The following is a 17,949-nucleotide window of genomic DNA, read 5'->3' on the forward strand; positions in this document are numbered from 1 at the left end:
ACGTAGCTCAACCCTTCATCGGGACCTTAATCTGCATACAGTGGAAGAACAGATCTCAAGGCACACAAGCAGATACAGTGATAGGCTTAAAAGACACCACAGCATGCTAGCAAGACGCCTACTCCCTGCCAGGCCTCTAAGAAGGCTTAAAAGAAAGGGCTTTGCCAAAACAATTGGACAGCTTTAAAGACCCCCTCGACGTTTGAGACTCTGTTGTTAGTCTTCCCACGATAAGTGAGAAGTTTGGTTATATTATTTATATGTTTAATTGCAATGTTATGGTACTAGTACTGCATGTACGGATTCGTCGCTTTATAATAATAAACATTTAAAAAAAAAAAAAAAAAAAAAGCAGCGCGTTGGAGGCAATTTTCCTCAAAATATGCATGATATGTGTGCTACACCTTTTGTTATGCATTTGTTGTGATGTCGAAATCTAACCGTTGCTGGCGGCCATTTGCCACATTATTTGCTGTGTTTAAAGAGGTGGGTCGAAAAAATTAAAGTCCAATAGTAAGTGCTAATTAAACGAGTGCTGCATACTCTTAGGCGCATGCTGGGCGGGTGGAGCAAGGGCTTTTCTTCAGCAGCTCACATATTTACACGCTAGTTTCCCATTACCGGGATGTCTTGCAGTCGCAGTGCGATTTTTAATTTGCGTTATACGAGGAGTTTCCTTTTGCCTCGCCCGCGGCTCACATGTGGAAATGCGGCGGTGGTAGGCGGTGGGCGGTGGGCGGTGGGCGGTAGGCGGCAGCGGAAAAGGACAGGCTCAGAGGATGAGAAAGGGATAAGGATAAGGAAGGAGCAGGTGCAGCAGGGCCGTTGAGCAGTGTAGCGTGACATCGCAGGAGCAGCAAATGTCACGCTTCACTCATTTCCGTCCCATGATGTCGACGTCGTAGTCATCATCGTCCTCATCATCGCCATCGCCATCGCCATCGTCGGTGGCTGCTGATGAAGCTCAATGGTTAGTGGCAGTCAACCAGGAGTTTACCCCAACCGCCAGCCTTTCCTGCTGCATTGGCGAAAGAAAAGCACATGACAATATTGGTAGGTGGGCTACACAGAGAAAAACCACAATCTTTGCTCACCAACAGCAGGCAGCATACGCTGATTCAAAAGATAGAAGTAGTTTTGTATCTTAACAATCAAAAGAACTGTTCTCCAAGAAAAACAATTCGCTTGGCACAAGCTCTCAATCTCTGATTTTCAGACATCCTTGACAGTGGTTATAATTTTGCTCAGTGCAAGAAGCTGGGTGAGTGGTTGAATCGGAAACTGGCGGTGGGCACGGGGGCTAGTAGTGGCGCCCCTTTCCCGGCGCTGTCCTCGTTCACGTTGCGGTTCTGGGTAGGCAACCTCTCAGCCGGAAGCACTTGAGAACTTGCAATGGCCAGCGGGCATTTTGTGCGGTTTCGTGCGTCGTTGCCCCCGTTCTACGATCCCCGTTTCACCCCCGTGGCTGCCATTCCCTTGCCCTCTTGCGCAGCATCCTTGACGCCGAGTTCGCGAACTGAAAATTCCCTTCGTTTTCATTATGTTGCGGCCATGTTGTCCTTGCCTCGGCCTCGGCCTGGTCTCCCGGTCTGCTCCTGGCTCCTGGCTCCTCCATCTCCTCCTCCTCCTGTTGATTCCGCTGCGGCTGCTCCTCCATCATGGTTCTTTTCAGAGACCAACCACGCCATCATTATTATGAACACCGTTGTGCCCGCTGGTCTTATATTCCAATTTGTTGTTGTTGCCGCCGCTCTTATTTCTCCATCGCCAGCGGTACTCGCCTTTGTTGTTGCTCCTCTTGGTGTTCTTATATGACCGCCAAGTCTCTCTGTTTCCCTGCATACCCATCACTTTGGCCCGGGGTCAGGGGTATGCTGGTTCAGCATACAGATTCTTTGTATCGCAGTACTGGCTTGACCACTATATACACCATATTTTCCGTTAATAATAATATTAACATTTAAGAAGCCAATATGTTTAATCTAATAGATAGTTTTGAATCTGACTACCACATGCACCTATTCAAGTTACAACAGTCAAGGATATTTACTGCTTCTTTTGCTGGGTATCTGTTAGTCGCATGGCCTGCCGGCTCGTATTACTTCACTTGTTCCCTTATTTTCGTTTATTTTGCAACATTTTGCCGCACTGCAATTGCATTCGCGTTGACAAAAGTCCTGATGCCTTCGCAACGTGTGCCATTTGTGAGTAATAAGAAGCGAATAGATGACTGCAGGGTCTTGGCAGTTCACTTACCTGTTGTGTGGCTGCTGGAGATTGGCCCTGCTGTTGCATTGCGATTGCTAATAAATTCTAGATTTGGATGGCGAAATGCATATGCAAATAAATAGCTAGGCCAACTAACTGGCCGTGGACGCCTGCGAGCGCTGTGAAACAACAGCAATAATAACAATAATCGTGCCACATTTAGATAGCGCACACAGAGAAAAACGCTTTCAGCCAATTGAAGAGTTTAAACATTGGGCCAAGTATGAAATTTGTTTGCCCATCTCCCCCGTATACCCCGTATCCCCCGTGTCCTCCGGCACCCCCGTATCCTCGCCCCCACCCGAAATGTTAAGTTGCCGCAGTCGGCTGCTTATCTCTGTTGCTGCTTGCAACATTCGCTGGGGGCCATTTTTACTTTTTGGCTTTTCGATACGAGAGCCGCTCCACTGTTCCACCGCCTCCCGCGCGCCACGCCCCGTCTTTATTGGTAGGACCACGAGCTGCTGCCCAAATGCAGTTGGCCTCCTGGGCGTGTGGGAGCGTGTGGGCGCCAGGAATGCGATCGTGAGTGGCTTGGGAAGCGACTATAATCCTTATAAGCTGATGAGCTCAAGTGCAAGCACTTAACACAAACAAGTACTTTACACGACATTTTTGCGTATTTCCAATCTACCAAAATTAGTTGGTATCACGTCTTGGTAAGTTGTTATTCATTGTGATAAAAGCTTATTGTTTCCGTTTATAGTCCTTACAATCCAATCCGTAAAGTGCTCGACATTTGTGTAAACGTCGAGACCAAGATGAAGTTCCATAGCTAACGATGCCGAGCAGAAAGGCCCGAGATTTTTCACTCCAATGTCCCCCGCCATACAAATTCAACTTTACGCTCAACGGGCCTCCAGAATCCCCAGCACAAATGTCCTTGCTGTAGAATGCTGCTTGTATCCTTGAAAAAGGTGCTGCCCCAGCCGGTGGCAGTAACGGATTGAGCACTGCGTCCCACTTGACGATCAATGGAAATTGGCCTGACATAGTCTATAAAAAGAGGGTTTTGGTTCTGGTGGTCACTGGAGCTCTTACCATGTCGTTACCTGGGATCAAAGCCTTCTTTGCCAACCGAAGCCGAGCAATATCATATGCGCTTTCGCCTTCCATGCTGAATTGACTATGAATAAGCCGCTGATCGATGTGAATCACTCGGCAACTGGACTTGCAATCCTCAGTAGCACAAAAACTGCAAAAGCACTGAGAGTTGTATCTAAACTGAAGGGAAAATTGTCTATGGGGCTACATACGGCGGCTGATCAGCGAACCGCCACAGAAGTAATTTTTTCCACCGACCACCATGATTGGCGAACCTGTCCGTATCTTCACTTCCAACTATCCGCCGAATTCTCGACGGATGCTTGGATTCTCTCCTTTCCCAATCCCAAGGACTAAGCTCGCTAGTAGCGCTACTTCAGCTATGAAGATCTTCATGTTATAATAACAACTAAGTAAATTGCCAATACTCGAGGCTTTAATGGGTATACTTATGTACATATAAGCGACCATCTATTCATCTATATTCTGAGAACTCTATATGAAAATTTAATCTGATTGAGACTTGAGGTGCCACATATCATATTCATTAGTGTGAGAAGTGTGCGAAATAAGTGAAAAGTATTTGAAGTACTGTACTGTCATTCCCAATGGCTACAAACGTACTGAAAACTATTTTCTTTACTTAATAGTATTTAGCCTTGTAGAATGTAGTACTGCACTTAAGTTGGCTGTATAGCTGATGTCGCGAACGGGTAAAGCGTTAATTGGAAATTAAATCAGACCGATTTGAAGGAGCTTAAGTTCGTGTCACGTTGCCACTTCTGCTCGTGTGCTAACTTGGCCGTAAATACTTTTGGCCTCGCCTGGTGTTTGGCATTTGGTGTCTGCTGTCTGCTGCCTGCTGCCTGCTGCCCAAGTGCCTGGATACTTGGATGCTGGGATGCTGGGATGCTGGGATGCTTGGATACATGGCTGCTGGGATGCTTGGATGTTTGAGTGTTTGGGGGCTCTGGTGTCTTACCGTTCCTCGCTTTTTGGCATCTGCTCTTTAGCCCTAAGCTGGGATATGGCCGCTCGTTGGTTCGGTTCTTCGTTGCCTTATGAAATATTTGTGCTGCAACTTTATTTACAATTTTTTCGGTTATTTATTGTTGGCAATTTATGCTTTCGTTATGCATTTTTCGTTTCTTGTATTTGGTCAGTTCTTGCATTCTGATTTATTGGTATTGGTGTGTGCTCTTGTGGGCGTATATGGAGCCCTATATGAGTGTATTGTCCATATTGAAATGAGCCCACACACGCACACCCACTGTGGTGTGTGTATATTCGAAACCAAACAAGCTGGGAAAGAAGTTTTGGCAATGTTGCTGGAAATTCGAGAAAATTGCATATTTCTTTTAATTGCTGCTGGAGTTGCAATTAGTGGTTGCATATGGGAATAGGTCACAGCCGTAACGTTTGTATATTTTAAGGGTTCTTTTTTGCATTTTCACTCTTTTAAATGATGCACAGAATGGAATACAGATCGATATACAGGTATGTATCCTGTCGAATAAGATACATGTATATATTATCCCTTTTTTCGAGAACGCCCCTGCTTAAACGGTTGCGATTTCTCTTAGAACCCCGAACGTATTTATTTTTCATTTTCAATATTCAGGCTGTCTGCTGAATTTCTGGGCAATTGTTTCTGGCATTGTTCGTTGGGCTCTTGTTTTGGCCATGGACAATCTGCAATCAAAATCAAGGAACTTGAGAGATATTTTCCCAAATGGAACATGACACATTTGTTCTGCTTCAACTGTGCCTAATGACGGTTTTCAATCTCGGTTTTTGTTGAGGATGAGTGAAGATATGATTCGGCCAAGTGCCAGTGAGACGGACGCAAGTTAAATGGCAATTTCGCAGAGGGCCAACAGCGTTTTTTCCATTCCTGCAGGCCAGTTAAATTAATGGACGAACAAGAGTCGAGTAATAAGACATCCTAATGAATGCCTTAAGTCTGCACTCGATTGCTGGATTTGACAGAAACCATATGCAGATGCAGATGCTAATGCTGAGGCTGAGGCGATGCTGATGCAGATACAGTATCTGTATCTGTAAGTGCAATTGAGTGCGTTTTGTGCAGTGATTTTACGACTTTTATTCTCTACGCTGTCCACATAAATTGCGAACTGTTTTTCTTATTTTTAGTTGTTGTTGCTCCGACAGTCATCATATATCAATGTCGTTGCAATTGATAATGGAGTGCAGTGGGTATAAAAATCAAAAGCTGGCCTCTGGGCAAACATTTGATCTGACATTTGTTGTTTTCTTGTCTTTTGTCTTATTTATGTTTATTTACTTAATGCCAAGTTATCGTATTTAACTCAAATATTTGACTAAAATATTATTTCTCATAATAAGAAAAATGCCCAGAGCCTTGAGGTCAATCCCACTGCGCTTGTGTGCGTTTGTCCATATTAAATGGAAAATAATCAAGTCATCACTCCGTTGCCAGTCAATCTGCGTTTAAACTGCCTGTGTGCGGATTTTTGCATTTGCCCCGCCACTGCACCGCCTCCCCGACGGCAAGTGCAATCAAAATTGCAAATACAATAATATGAAAAGCAGAATGAAATCAATGGAAATACCTCAAGCTATGTAAATGGGGCAGCTCCATCAACTGAGCAGCGGTGTCCTGGACATGCACACCGTGAGCCCCAGAGCCAATGCCAAATACACGCGGCTGCCCCAACCACCCACCACCCACCAACCACCCAGCAGCCAAAACTCAACATACTCCCAAATCAGGCTGGCTAAAAGGAGAAAAGGTCGCCGACCTACTCCTGCCGTTTTTTCGGGCTCTTCCTGCTGGGCTTTTGCCCTAAATCAATCACACTGTCGCCCAAATGGGAAATTATTAAATTTGTACAACTGCTTTTTGCTAATGATAAGCACAAACTTACCAAATATTTTCCACCTATATTTAATAGATAATTATACTTACATCTTAGCAACACATGAAAAGGTCAAAAAACCTATTCATAATGGGAGAAGCTATCGCTGTGTCTGTTGCTACCTCTTAAAATGTGTGATGTTGCTTGAGGGCCAGGGTATTTGGGCTTCGTTAAGGATGCGCTGGGCATCCGTGCTCCTTTTTATTTGGCATTGCTGATGGGGGTCTGAATGCTGTGGCTGTGGATGTGGATGTGGATGTAGCTGCTAGTGGGACGGCCTCGTAATCAGCATTTGTGGCGCTCGAGGTCATCCGCAAAGTCTGCGGGCGTTGTCGGAGTCGCCGTTGCCGTCTTCATTGTTGTTGCTGTTGTCGTGTTGCATGTGCCACAGCGGCAACAACAACGAAAGTTCCGTATGACGCCGCTTCATCTTCCTGTTTGCGGCCGTGGGCAAAGTTCTGGGTTGGCTGGAATATTATAATTACAAGCGAAACAGGCCCCAGAGCTCTGCTCTCCTCTGTTTCGGCCCAGGCAACAGCTTTGGCTTGCCTGTATCTGTAGCAGCCTCACAGTGCACTGAAAGAAAATCCTTACACCAGCTTAAATACATGCTTCGTTTGATGAGGCGAAGATATTGCAATGGGGCACGTATGTAAGTCGCTGTATGGTATAAATGCAAATGTATCTACCATTTCGAATTGGCCCATCTATTTCTTTGCGTGCTCACCTGTATCCGAAGCATTTGCAGCCATGGCGACAGCGAGTGGGAGTGAAGGGGTACGAAGATCCTGATAGCCAAATGAAGTCGAACCAGCGCCAAAGGTGTTCGCGCTGACGTTGTGACAGTTTCAGTTACCGTCTGTCTCTGTCTGGAGGAGCAAGTGGGGATGGGGATGGGGGTGTGGTGTGTGGTGCGGCGAGTGTAAGCCGGTTGCATGCGTCTGTGTCGTACAGCTGTTGCCACTGCCACTGCCAGTGCCACAGCCAGAGCCACAGCTTGTTGACTGACTGATGCGTCCGGAATGGCGCTGATGAAGAGCTCTAAGCCCGGCTGCAACAGCTTCATTTCGGCTGAAGTTCGTGTGAAAATTATTGAGATACATTTCCCCCAGCGATGGGCAAACGGTCGAAAACGAGATGTAGCCCCCCGCAGCAGTTCGCCCCCGTCTGGGGCCCTTCTACCGCTCCTCTAAGCGGCGGACATTGGCGATTATCTTGTCCACGACTGAGAAACAAATGAGCGTCGTAGTCGCACTGAGCCAGATATATTGCCCCAGGGACATTTGCCGCATTGTTGCTTCAAAGCAGATAGGTTTCGGTCTGTATCTGTATCTGTATCCGTTTCTGTGAGTGTTTCAAGGTAAGGAAAAGAGTTCCCACATTCACTATATGTGAGAATATCGCCCTCAGTTCAATTGGCATCTATTTTGGTGGGAGCCTTCGAGCAAAGTTGGCTTATTTGCGCCCTGGGAGGGACCAACTATATTAATAAGCCCGCTAATGGAGTACGGTTTGAAAAATAGACGGAAATGATTGTATCTTATTAATACATCCAATAAAATAATAATTAATTGGTTGCCCGTTAAAAGCCTAAGAAAATTTTCAAATAGACGTCATTAAATCTTAATAATCTTAATAATAATATTTCAACAGAAAAAAATTTCACATTATTCAGGGAGATAGCCTTATCTCTGCGGTTAAGAAATAAAAATTCCCAGCCTCCACTTCTGACAAAAGCACTATCTCTTTGCATTTTAAACTTTCCCCTATTTGAGTTTTCACTTCATTTTGTTTCTTATTTAGTTCGCATAGTTATAAAAATGAGTTCAGCCTGATGAGAAATTTGTGAATATTCAATTCTTAAAGTAAATAGTAAATATGCCACTAAGGCAAACAACTTTTTATATATTTGATGAATACAATTTTAGAATCTTTTAATTAAAGTTGGGATAAGTCACCCTTTTTGTTTTATTTTGCCCAGAAGTGAGTTGGATTTCGTTGCTGTCAGGCAAGTGGGCAGATTCCATATCCAGATAGTGAAAGAGGATGGCTGAGAATAGGAAATCGCCCGCCGGCCATTCGCATCCGCAAGATACACTTCGCCCCTTACGCTGCGCAGATACAGATAGTCCGCATTGTTGTGTTGTGTTTACGTTGTAAATGGTTGTTGCAACTACCACTTTCAACTGCCCTGATTTGGGTGCCTCGAACAGGTTCGATGTTCGCTGCCAAGAAGTATCTGTGATTTACGAGCGTCTTAGCCGCTCACAAAAATATTTTCAAATTACACAAATTGTGCCATGCCGGCCAAAGTTGGAGACTCCGGCCCTCGGGGCTTAATGCCACGGATTAGTCGGCCTTGGGCTATGACATTTATCGAATGTCGGGGATGGGGCGACAGGTGGATAAAGAATGGCTATCTACTGTTTTTCCACTTTGCCATTCCTTTGTGGACAATGGAATTTCAATTTGCCGGCGACGGAATGTTTATGCAACACGCGCTGGCAATTTAAATTTATGCATGAGCATTTTCTAATACCACTTAGAATAACAGAAATAATTTATTATTTTTAACACTTTACAATTTCCGCGGACTCTGTGAGCGCTCTTGTGTGTGTGTGTTTGTGCGTGTGGGCTTTTGGTACTATTTTGGCAAAACAACACAGTTTAATATTTGTTTTTCATTTGTTAGCCTGGCACCAGGCGATTCAGGTGGGAAATGAGGGGCGTGGCAGCGTGCAAGAGGCGTTGGAGCGCGAGTCCCATTCAACACTTTGTTGGGGAGCGAAAAAACAGCCAAAATATCCATTTATAAATATTTTACAATAAATATTTCGCCATTGAAATAGAACTGAATAATAGAGTGCGCTGTTGCTATGAAAATGGAAAATGTTTGGTTTAAATCTTCACATTCTCTGGCCCATCAAAAAATGGGTGCTCTGAGCAGACGCATCAAATAGTAGAAACACTTCATCGGCAGTCCAGAGGTTTTCATTTTGCCCAGATACCGGCCTTCCTCGTTCAAATTGTCACTAATATCGTACCACAGGATATAGACCAAGTAAGCCAAGGTGGCCAGCAGCAAGAGCAAGCTATAATTGTAGTGATCATCTGTGGAAGAACGATAGTTGTGAATCTATTCGATTTACCATGAGTATTCTTACCAATCAGGTTCAGCAAATGATGAAACTGCTGCGAAGCCCTGACCCTTAGTAATTTTCCTAAACTTATATTTTCAAGAGTTTCCTGATTCTGGGCTCCAGTATTCTGAGCTGCTCTTCCAACGATTGCTCTGAAGGTTTTCATTGGGTTGTCGGAGTATCTAAAGGATTCCACATCTGTATCGGACTCCACTGGCTGCGGTGTGACTTTGACTTCCTGTATGTTGAGCGCTGTCTGGTTTGTTGGGACCTCAGGAGTTTTTGAAGGCAGGATTACTGGTTGGGCACAAAGGGATTCATAGCTTTCGGGAATCCAGCGTCTTAGCTAATGGGGTAAAAAATTGATGGAAAAACCAAAATTGTTGTTCAGTGTTTATCCTACCTTACGATATGGTTTTGAATTCAGGGGTCCGACCACATTTTCATCATATTCTCTATTTTTTTTTTGATTCTGCGAGAATTTGATCACATATTAAGAAAAACTGGTAGTTAATGAGCAAGTACCTTCTTGTTAGTGCCCTTCATGTTAGAAATAGAGAGCATCCTTTTTCTGTAGTATCCGGCGTCCTTCACCTTCAGACGTTCCCTAACTTTTAAACGCTCCTTTAGATTGAAGGCCCTTTCATCACCCTGACCATTCCGATTCACTGTATCCCGGCCTGAGTCCACACGTTGAGTCCTGCTTTCATCCGACCACCTCTCCGAGGTGCCGGCATCCTCCTGATCCATGAGTCGGAGGGATAGGTCATAGAGGTTCCTGTTCTGCGACTGGGAAGTGCGCTCCAGGAGGCTGGGCAATTCAGGGGAAGCTGTCAAGTGGCGATCCTCGATGCCTCTGACGGAATCGGTGCGAATAAGTCCATTGGGTGCAACTGTTGTGTGACTTGAGTAAACCGAAGTCAGTCTAATAGTCAGTAAGTAGTAAAGAAAGCCTAGGATATACCTCAAACATTGGCTACTACTTACGATTCGGCCACGAATTTCTTGGGCTTGTACAGCTCGACTAAGCATTTGTCATAATCTTTGCTGCGAGTTTCATACCATAAGTGGAAAACATTTTATATTCATGGGAAATCACTTACTGCTTTCTGGGAATAACGTGTAAGCGTTGCATTTTCATCAACCAATGATGTTGTAAAAACTGTAATGACATGAAAATAAAAAATGCCTCTGAACAGGCCCACAGTTTGTATGGGCAGTGAGTGAGCCAAAAATGTGTTGCCGTTTCTATGTATTCGATTTGAGTGTCAAGGGCTGCTGTGCTGTCGATTCCCGGGGGGCACATTTCACACATTTTCGCATTAATATGCAATTAAAGCGAATAGTTGCAACTAGTTGCAGTTGCAGCTGCGTGCGTCGTTAGTTGCGCAGGCGCATGTCCTGCGGCGGTTCTCCACGTCCCATCCTGGCGATCGCTCGGAGCGCTCCTTCAGCTTCCATCTCCGGCTGTTTCCGTTTCCGTCCCGCCCCCTGCACCCCTCCACCCCTCCACCCCTCCACCCGCACAGCTCGCACCCCCGGCCCTGGCCGCTCATCAAAGCGTCTAAGTCCTGCGGCAACATTAACACAGCGAAGCGCAAGGACCTCGCTGCCTCGGCCAGCGTCGCTGCCCGCCGCAGGACAGTTTTTCACGCAGCGACGCTTTTTCGTACAGTCATCGTGCAGCAAAAGCGGTTCCCATCCGCAGCTCCTTCAACTTGGTTCCGCACTTAGTACATAAGTCGCTGTACATAAACAGATAGGCACTGCTCGAAATTGATAAGTAGAGTGACAAATTTATTGTTTTAACGTTTTTAAACACATTAAGCACTTCAGAATGTGGAATTTGGAGTCAAGTGTGTTCTTGTGTGTTGGCTACCTTTTGCAGAATAATCATTCCTGTCAAACACGGCTCATATTTCATATATATTTCCGTATATAATTACTTTAAATATTATACAATTAATTGCACTAATTCTTATCACAAAGCAGAGCTAAGCTAACTAGCTTATTTCTGGAAGCTTATGCCTAAATACTTTTTAAAGAGAAAACATAAAGGCAATGAGTGTGTGCGATTTTCGGTTGTTCAGTTAGTTATATATTTTCAGCATCATTTTAGCAATAGACTCTTTGTGGCAGTGTAAACCTAACTGGCGGCCATTTGGTGTGGCGCAACTAAAATGCAGTTGTTGCTGCTTCTTTCGCTTTTCGCCGTATTTGTCTTCTGCTGCTTTGGAATTGTTGGCGGTTCCTTGCCACCGCCGGCGGCTATTTGAGGCAAGAACTTGGCCGGCGGGCTCCGGCGGACAGTCAAAGCAGCTGACAGGACGCCAGACGACGACTCGACTCCGGCTTTGACTTGAAGAGTTGACTGCTATGCGCTGGCTGGCTTTAATTGCGTTTGATGTTCGCAAAAATGATGTACGTGGGTGCAAAATAAAGAATTCGCCAGTCAGAAGCCCGAGTCCCGAAACCCGGAATCCGAAATCGAATTGCAATTCATTCAATTGAAAGGGGCGGACTTTGAGTGGGGCGGGGCGGCAGATTATTTAGATGCCTAGATACGCACTTTGATTTTGATTTTGTTGCATGCAACTGTCAGTTGCACGCATTTCCAAGCGAATGCATTTGCGCAGAGCTATTCAAAGGGGGTTTACGGTGGGTTGGAGTGGGTGTGGGATGGGTTTTGGAAAAGCCTCGTTTGTTGCGCTTATTCATTCGAATGTTAATTAAATTGTATTTAAACTGCATCGACTTTTGACATATGCCTCGTCTGCGCTGCCTGCCCAGTGAAGTGACTAATTTGATCAGAGAAAAAGTCTCGTTTATGAAATGCACATCCTTTGACTGGCGAATATCAGCATTAATATGAACTGGCAATTTAATGCACACCTGCAGTATTAAAATTCACGTTTTTAAAACCAAACCCCATTAGCCAATGAAAACTTTTGTTCTGCTACTAGTATCGTTATTACATTACATTTATTGTATGTATTACTCAAAACCAGTATAATTCGTTCTACTTGGTTTACATTCATACGGATGAGCGAAATGGCAGACAGGAAACGTCATCAGCAGTGCGGCATGAGTTCCGTTCAATTTTTGAATGCACTTCCTGTCGCACGGGAAATTAAAATGCTGCTATGCTGCGCCCAAGCGGCGTATGTGTTATATGCCCCAATATTGTGCACACTCGGAGACAATGCTCCTCCAAATGGCAGAACCGAATGCCAGATAAACGGCGGCTCGTAGTCACCATAATCATAGTACGTAATAACAATGCCCGGCTCCGTTGCAGAGTTAAGAGTCATTAAGCGTCGTTTTATGGGCATTGTGTGGGACAGAACTCCTCCGACGGCTGCCATCCTGTCCGGTCCGGTCCGGTCCCGGCCAATTGGTATGCATATTTGGCTATTAAGTGCACTCGGTGGGTGCGGGCGAAAGAGTTATCTTCAAGCCACTAAATTGCAGCCGATAAACGCGGCCAAAGCAGGCGGCATTATGGCCACAAGAGGGCTGGGGGGTCAGCGGGGCTGCCCAAAACTTTTGGCTGCCCGGCCATCCTATCAGCTGAAAGAAATTTTAATTAAATGTCGCCGCAAACGATGCGGTAATATGCAACGAGTCGAACGTAGTCCAGAACACCATTACCCATGGGTGTCGCCGTTATGGGGGCATTATTTTAGCGTTCAATATGATTGCTGCCTGGCGGGCCATGCCATTCGGCTCAATTTATCACAATGCTGCCACATTGTGGTGCCGGCCAAGCCGCGCCGCTTGACCACAAATCAGGATTCCGAAATGATCCTGAGCCCGAGCATGAGCTCCAGCCGAAGCCGAGGCTGTCAAGCGCCTCGACTGCACTCAATACGGAATTGCATTTTGCATTTCATGTGTCAGCGTTTTTAAGCGCTTTCACCCCGCGGCACTGGCTCGGTTTGGGCCCAGTTTGGCCGATTGGCGTTCCACCATTGGCGGCTAATTTTGCGCTCAGCTCAGCTATTTAATAAGCCAACAATGTGGGAAGTAATGCGAAAAGAAATGCCAAATCCTTTGGCCCTTCAACTGCCCTGGGTAATGCGATGAGTTGCGATGGCTGCGATGACCTGGGATTGGGAATCGGATTGGGATCGGCATCGGGCACTGTTGGAGGTCACAATCACAGTAGCCTTGCAGCAAGGGTGCGCTTGGGGTTCACAGTGGGCACTGTACTTATTATATGTATACATTAAGCATAAGCATACTTAAATATGTAGTGCTTTTATTAGTTAGAGGCTGTTTTTAGTTAGGTAAGAACTGGAAGGACTCCAGTTCCTTAAAGAGATTTTAAGAGAAAGATTTTGCCTTCCCTCAGCTGGCAGATATCACTGTACCTTTTACACGTTGAGTTCAAAAATTCATCATTGTTGGCTGCTGCTGCATTGTTGCCAAAACCCGCTGCTGCTGCTGCTGCCGCCACGCCCGCCCGCCCCCTCAGCCAGCCCGCATTGCCCCCCTTCCCGCTGCCCCGCTGCTCCTGCAGCACAGCTTCCCCACTTACCGCAAACCGAAACTGACTGATGCCTGGGAGCTACTTTTGGGATGAAATATTATAATTACAAGCGAATGTCCTGCGGCCACGGAGGAGCAGGAGCAGATGCGGGGCGCGCGGGGTACTGCTTCCCCCGGAGGGCCGGACGGAATGGGATGGAGCGACATCAGCCAGGCATCAGGCAGTTCAAATCGCAACTCTCGCTCGCTCTCTCTTGTTCTGTTTCTGCTGCTGCTGCTGCTGTTGCTGCTGTTGCTGCTGCTGTTGCTGTTGCTGTTTCTGTCCCAGTCTGCGCTTCGGTGGGGTTCGGTGTTTTTGCCCTGGGGGCATTCGCATTCGCATGCCCCACCCCCTGGCGGCACCCCTGTTCTGCTTCTTCTTCAGTTGCAACATGTTGGAACGTTGTGTTTATATGGTCCATCCTGCCGGCAAAAGGATCATTTAGATGGCTGCGATAAGCCTTGAAAACTGGTTTCAATGTTTCCAACATGTTCGATGCGGCAACAGTTAGGAGTGGGTGGTTGGCTGGGTGGCAAGGTGGCAACGTGGCTGATTAGTTCGAAAGTGGGGGTCTGGTCTCACCCGTTATTAATTGCAACTGAATGGCTGGCAGGTATTTATTAAGTTTTTGTTCAATTTCTGAAACTGGCATTTTCATGAGGTTTTGCCCCATCGCATTTTCACTCATTTCATTTATATTCATTTAGTGTGCGTCACTCACACACACACGCACTCACACACACATACGCACAATCACACACATTTGTGTCCTGTACGTACGCCTGTCAGCTTTATTGAAAATTAGCCTGCAGTTAATTTAGCATGCCATTAAATTTCTACATGCCCCTTGTCGTTCTCGGCCCAAAAGTAATGCATGCAGATTATAACTTAAATATGAAATGTCACGCATTGACAGGCATTTTTGAAAAGTGTGCAGCAGCAGCAGCAACAGCAACAGCAACGGCAACCTCAAGTTTTACACCTCGGGGCCAATCCGTTTATGGAGCGGAGTCGGGGTCTCCGAGCTGCAGAGATGGATATGGATACGGACGCTCGGATCAGCATCTCACGCCATGGGTAGCCAATGCCACAAAAGGCAGGCCACAGCAGAAACAGGAATTTATGGGGCCTTTTGTATTTGCTCCAAGGCGAAAGTGTTCAGGGGGGATCGAAATTTGGCTGGAGCTGGGGGATTGGGATTGGGATTGGTACTGGGAGTGGGCCTGGAGCTGGTACTGCGCTCGGAAATGGAAACGGGAAAGGTATTTGGACTCGAGATGGCTGGTCCAGGTCTTTGGAGTTGACAAGGGTCACCTGCCAAGTGGAGCATTAGTTTTGTTTCAACTACCAGAGGCCTAAATAGTTTATCGTCTAATCAGTGTGAAGAGCACAAAGAACTATTTGAGGACTCCAATTAACACCCAAAAGGCACAAAAAGACTTTAGCCTGATTTAAAAAAGCGGTTTACTACAACGCACTTGTCTCTGGAAATATTTGTATTTAATCTTTATTCTGTACAAAGCTTACTTAAGTTTATTTCGATTCTTGCTTATTGCTAATACTCTTATTGCAATCACACAAATTCCCTTCCCAAATAGCCAACATTACTTTACTCTCTCCCCTTTGTGCCAAAAAGCGAGCAAAGCAATTGCGAACTATCTGCCGCACTACAGTGGCGCCTCCAATTGCTGAACAACTGATTCGATTCAGTGGACTGGTCGTGGCTTCCGTTCAATTGTGTGGCTTGCACGCACTCTGCGCGTTTTTTCCCCGCCAACATCCTCAACCCTTTCACCTCTCACCTTTCACCCTCCACTCCCGTCGCCTAAATGCTCGCATGCAGCTCGTTTCCGTGTGTGTGTGGGTTCGTACGCGTGTGTGCGTTTGCGAGTGGGTGGGTGGCTACTCCTCACGTGTAACAGATGTCTGTAAATTGCTTTACTGACTCACTGACTCGCCAGTTGGCTGTTGGCGGTCGCTTAACTGCTGCAGTTGCTCCTGTTTGGTTTTGTTGTCAGTCAAAGTGTCAGTATGTGCGAGCATGGGGCTGGCTGGCAGGTGTGGGTGCAGGTGTGACTGTGTGATGGTGTGGGCGGGCGTTGCACTTATAACTGCATTAATACGGGCTTATGGCTCACGGAATCGGAGGACCCATTAGTTATTGCTGCTGCGGCTGTTGTTGTTGGCTCAACATGCCGCACACGACGGCATTGCTTACAGGTGTGCGGCATTCGCAGCTTGTCAGTGGCCGCGTTTAACGCTACACTTAAACAAACAGCCGCGTGCGTACACAAACATCGCACACATGCAACCGCTCACGCACACGCACACACACTCAACCGACGGGCGGCGGAAGTAAGGACAACAACAACAGGCCGGCCAGGATGTGGCCGCCTATTAAGTGATTTTAACACTTTGCGCATGAAAATTGCAAAAAGGCAACGGCGCGGCGTTGATAATTATCCCTTAATTGCTTAATGAGCGGCACTTGAGCAGCGCCGTCGACAGAAGCGACGTAAGTTTAATTAATGCCAATTTAATTACCACGCCACACACACAAACACTCACACACACACATACGCACACATTCAAGTGGACACATTTATGGGCTACTACTTACAGTTTACCGTTGTGTGGCACTCAGGTGCCGCACCTGCCGCAAAGAATTTTCTCACACTTCGTAGGTGAATTAAATGGTTTGCTGGATTGTACGAGTAAATCTTAATCATTCGCATAGTTCAAGAGTATAAAAATTCTTATTTCAACCAATTAGTATTTTCCAACTTTACAAGGCTGCTTATTGATCTTAATTGCATTCCGGCTATCATTTGAAATGCAATTTTCCAAAAAACAAGATATCGGATATCTCTAAAATCGCCATTAATAAACACTAATTGCTCCCACATATCTTGTTTATCTAAGTGAGCACTGGCTAATAGTTTCGGCCAGAGCTTCAGCCGACTTGTTTCTGGCCTCGCAGTTGGCCGAATGTCTCTATTAGCCAGGCCATAAGTTATTTGGTTGTTTGGCTTGATTAATGTTCACCTGGCCGTGTTCCGAGGAAAACTTAAACCGAACGGGGGACTTGGAGGGATTGACCATTCGGGACCATTCGGACCTCGCTTTGTGGATTGTCAGTGGCAGCTTAGTTTTCGCTCAACCCTTTTCCATTGCCGGCCTTCTCTTGCCGGCGGCAATCTCTTCTTCCAGTGATCTAATCTTGTTATTGCCCTGGCCGCCGTCTCCGGATTCGGGCAGGCATACCCATAAAGACATACACATGCACATGGGAGTGATTTAGCTGATGTGCCAATTCAATTATTTCTACCTACATAGGATTTTTCCACATGGCACCGGCAAAACATATAAACATATAAACACCGATAAATGCCATACATACGAGCCATGTGGCATATAAAATAGTGAATGTAATTTTATTCACATGTCTGGCCGCAGGCCAATCCGCTTTGCCCGCCGGCACCAAATTGCACAGCAACAGCAGCAACAGCAGCAACATCAGCAACATCAGCAACCCCGGAACCACGGCGCACCTCTCCTCATCTCGGGTGTCGGTCTTTCTTCGGTGAGTATATAAATATATATATATATATGCCACATTATATGCAGGGGGCAGGGGGCAGGGGCAGCAGACCGGGGGGCTGGGAAGGGGAGCGGACCAGAGAGCTGAAATCCATCATTGGCGCATGGCCCCGGGTCACATTTGGGTTGAAATATTATAATTACAAGCGAACGCCCGCGGGCAAGGCGAGGAGGAAGGTGAACCCAAGCTGGAGCTCCGGCGTCGAACATTGGCATCGCATCGCGAGCTTAGCTTGGCTAACAACCACACTGAAACAAAAGTCCGCTGCATAAATATGGTATCAAAACATTTAGCTGAGCAGTTAATTTGGAAGAGTTAAGACCAAATGCTTTGCAAGCACACCTAAGTAACAAACAGGCGCACTTGAAGAGCAGCTGGTTTTTTTCAGTGCACGCGGCGGGTTGGAGGGAACGGGCCAGTTGGACGGGCGATCGAAGTCGCCTGCTGCGGATATGGATACTTAGT

At 46.3% G+C, this 17,949-nt stretch overlaps 2 protein-coding genes across 3 annotated transcripts; both read right to left on the reverse strand.

Moving 5' to 3' along the window:
- Positions 1-2,939: 2,939 nt before the first annotated feature.
- On the reverse strand, positions 2,940-3,708 carry LOC113564262 (coagulation factor XI). Its single transcript, XM_026980220.1, is given in 6 exon segments — positions 2,940-3,027; positions 3,029-3,154; positions 3,156-3,264; positions 3,321-3,577; positions 3,579-3,642; positions 3,645-3,708. Coding segments are annotated over 6 exon segments (708 nt in total).
- A 5,076-nt stretch (positions 3,709-8,784) lies between these two features.
- Positions 8,785-10,572, reverse strand: LOC113564288. 2 transcript variants are annotated; one of them, XM_026980512.1, is made up of 6 exons: positions 10,456-10,572; positions 10,340-10,399; positions 9,878-10,256; positions 9,756-9,824; positions 9,377-9,698; positions 8,785-9,323 (listed from the first exon to the last, which is right to left on the reverse strand). In XM_026980512.1, the coding sequence occupies exons 1-6, from the start codon at positions 10,524-10,526 to the stop codon at positions 9,136-9,138; spliced, it is 1,089 nt and encodes a 362-aa protein (XP_026836313.1). In that variant the 5' UTR covers positions 10,527-10,572; the 3' UTR covers positions 8,785-9,135. The 2 variants fall into 2 exon arrangements, with proteins under 2 accessions (XP_026836313.1, XP_026836312.1); XM_026980511.1 differs by having other exon boundaries at positions 9,878-10,277.
- Between the last annotated feature and the right edge of the window lie 7,377 nt (positions 10,573-17,949).

Source organism: Drosophila erecta, unplaced genomic scaffold, assembly GCF_003286155.1.
Source record: "Drosophila erecta strain 14021-0224.00,06,07 unplaced genomic scaffold, DereRS2 tig00000092-arrow-pilon, whole genome shotgun sequence".
In the NCBI taxonomy this organism is placed as follows: domain Eukaryota; kingdom Metazoa; phylum Arthropoda; class Insecta; order Diptera; family Drosophilidae; genus Drosophila; species Drosophila erecta.